Source organism: Atta cephalotes (genome assembly GCF_000143395.1).
Source record: "Atta cephalotes unplaced genomic scaffold scaffold00005, whole genome shotgun sequence".
Lineage (NCBI taxonomy): Eukaryota > Metazoa > Arthropoda > Insecta > Hymenoptera > Formicidae > Atta > Atta cephalotes.
Genome location: NW_012130069.1, coordinates 1,151,456 through 1,154,863, shown reverse-complemented (window position 1 = coordinate 1,154,863; position 3,408 = coordinate 1,151,456). Strand labels below are relative to the sequence as shown.

The 3,408-nt window shown below is 40.2% G+C and overlaps 1 protein-coding gene across 1 annotated transcript; it reads left to right on the top strand.

Annotated features, from left to right (window-relative positions):
- The first annotated feature begins 626 nt into the window (after positions 1-626).
- On the top strand, positions 627-2,834 carry LOC105626263 (pre-mRNA-splicing factor CWC22 homolog). The gene has a single exon (XM_012207568.1). The coding sequence runs from the start codon at positions 627-629 to the stop codon at positions 2,832-2,834; it is 2,208 nt and encodes a 735-aa protein (XP_012062958.1).
- Positions 2,835-3,408: the final 574 nt, after the last annotated feature.

Below are 3,408 nucleotides of genomic sequence, written 5' to 3'. Positions count from 1 at the left end.
ATATATATAAGAAGCAAATAATTTTATTTATTATAATATAACTTTGTTATAATATTTATTATAAGATTTTTTTTATTATAACTTATTTTATTATAAGATTTTTATAAGTAAAATTGTAAGATCCGAATGTCATAGCTTCGTAAGAAATAAAATTTTATTTTGACTCCTTATTGTTATTTTCATATTTTGAAATTACTGCTATGTTATATATTTTATTTAAATAGCGATTTTTTTAGCGACGCTTGTTTTATTCAATTCTGTCGATCCATAATTTGAAAAAATGCACTTTAAATTGAAATTGGCGCGAATTGATGCAATTGACCAGAGCGACATCTTCTGACTATCGCGTACAGAAGAGTTTTAGAAAAGTAACTAAAATGTATGATTATTGCGATTATGGTTATGTTTTCCGAGTGCCTATCGCCTAGAAAGATTTGAGTTAATTTTGAGTGATCCAGTAAATTTCTTCATCGTACCTCTGTAAATTATATTCCACGATATAATTAAAAATATATAATATACAGTACATAATCAAATAATTATTACATGTACAGAATAACCTAATTGCGAGTACACAGCCGTTGGAAATCCGCGGCGGAGACAATTTGAAATTACACGTGTTCAAAATGAAGAGATCGCATTCACGAAGGGACGAGGACGAGAACGAGGAACGTTCTCGTAAGCGCAGAGACCGCAAACATGATGACTCCAAAGAATTAGAGCATAACGGCGATCCTAGGAATTCCAGGCACTACGATGATCACAGGAGTTCCAAGCGCGATAGCGATCATCGGAGCTCCCGACGCAACGATCACAGAAGTCATAGATACAACGAGGATTGTGAAGATCTCAGGGACAGCGACGGCGAAGCAGGCGGAAAGCGGAATTCGCCGCGGGAAGAGATTGGCAACAGATATTATGGAGAACCGGATAAAGCGCGAGAGAATCTGGAGGATGCCAAGCAGAAGCGGACGGTAGATCTTTTGACCTCGAGGACGGGAGGCGCATACATCCCACCTGCCAAGTTGCGTATGCTCCAAGCGGAGATCACTGACAAATCAGGAGCCGCTTATCAACGTATTGCCTGGGAAGCGTTAAAGAAATCTATTCACGGATACATTAATAAAGTAAACACCAGCAACATCGGGATCATAACGCGTGAGCTGCTGCGCGAGAACATCATCCGAGGTAGAGGTCTGTTGGCACGATCTATTATTCAAGCACAAGCTGCGTCTCCAACATTCACTCCAGTTTACGCTGCATTGACATCTATAATCAATTCTAAGTTTCCTAACATAGGCGAGTTGGTGCTGAAGCGGCTTGTTCTGCAATTCAAACGTGGATTCAAAAGGAATGATAAACCTTTATGCATTTCTTCAGGAACTTTTATAGCGCATTTGGTTAACCAGCGTGTGGCTTATGAGATTATCGCTTTGGAAATCTTGACTCTACTGCTGGAGACGCCAACCGACGATTCTGTCGAAGTAGCCATTGCATTTTTGAAGGAATGTGGTATGAAACTGACAGAGGTTTCGCGAAGGGGTATCGAGGCTATCTTTGAAATGCTGAGAAACATACTGCATGAGGGACAATTGGATAAGCGAGTCCAGTATATGATAGAAGTTATGTTCCAGATCAGGAAGGATGGATTTAAGGATCATGAGGCTGTACTCGAAGAACTAGATCTCGTGGAGGAAGAACATCAAATCACTCATTTGATAAGATTGGACGACGAGATGGAAGCGCAAGATATATTAAATGTGTTCAAGTTTGACACTGATTATCTTGCCTCCGAAGAGAAGTACAAGCAATTGTGTAAAGAAATTCTTGGCTCGGACGTCAGTGATTCGGAAGGTAACGATGAAGATGGAGAAGAGGAAAGCTCGGACAACGACAGCAGCACAGAACAGACCGAAGGAAAAGAAGGAGTGATTCTCGATAATACAGAAACAAATCTGACCGCACTTCGACGGACTATATATCTGACTATACACTCTTCGCTCGATTTCGAGGAGTGTGCGCATAAATTGATGAAAATGCAACTGAAACCTGGGCAGGAGATCGAGCTATGTCATATGTTTTTGGACTGTTGCGCGGAAATGCGGACGTACGAGAAGTTCTTCGGCCTCCTAGCCGGTCGGTTTTGCGCCATTAATAAAATATATGTGACGCCGTTCGAGCAGATTTTCAAAGACTCTTATCATACGATACACCGCCTCGACACGAACAAGTTGCGGAACGTATCGAAATTCTTCGCGCATTTACTGTTTACAGATTCCATATCGTGGAGCGTACTTTCGTGCATAAAATTGAACGAGGAAGACACTACGAGTTCCAACAGAATATTTATCAAAATCTTGTTTCAGGAGCTCTCTGAGTACATGGGTCTGGCAAAGCTGAATGAACGGGTTAAAGATGTAACGTTGCAAGAGGTATTTGAAGGACTATTTCCCAGAGACGATCCAAAGAACACGCGTTTCGCGATCAACTTCTTTACGTCGATCGGCTTGGGTGGTTTGACAGATGATTTGAGAGAACATTTAAAGTCCCATCCGAAGTCAGTTGCTGTGCCGGCATTAATTACCAAGGAAGAAGAACCCTCGAGCTCTGACGAGTCTAGCAGTTCGTCATCCAGTTCCAACCCGTCTAGTTCGACGACAACTTCTTCGATCGATTCTTCTTCATCATCATCAGAGGATGAAGTTCCGGCGAAGAAGAAGAAAAAGAAAGTGTTGCATAAACAAAAAGAAAATAAATTGAAAGACAAGAAGGAAGAAAAGACTAAGAAAGTGCCCAACAAGAAGAAGAAAGGCAAGACGAAAAAAGACAAATAAAACAGACATAGAAATTAAGTAATACAAAAATAATAGATCTTTTTATAAGTTATAGTGTTATATAATAAAGCTATTCTGTACAAATTATATTCTATGATTTACATTTCACTAAGTTTTTAAAATTTCGAGTGAGTAGGAATAATAAATGGACATATAATATTTATTCTACTTTGCATACTATTTATTATTCGACATATGTTAAAATCATGGATCCGCATTCGTCTATTTTTAACAACTTAATTACTTGATAAAGCTATTTCTGTCGTCTTATCATTTAATTATATTCTATGTTTTAACATTTCCAGAAGACGATGAAGAGCGCCTCTGAGTTTTTAAATAATATTCGGAATTTAGTTAACGATCCTTCCTATTTTCACGTTAGGCGTTAAGAACGGAGTGGGCTGCTCCCTGGAAGATATGGAAACGCGTCATCGTTATCATCAACACTGGAGCCTCGTGCCGTCCCTGACAATGAACACAAGATGGCAACGATAGCAAAGAGCGCGCACGCCGCGGCCGCGGCCGCGCCTCCACGTCGTCGCTTGTAGATGCGTGTGCAGCATGCCGCCGCCGT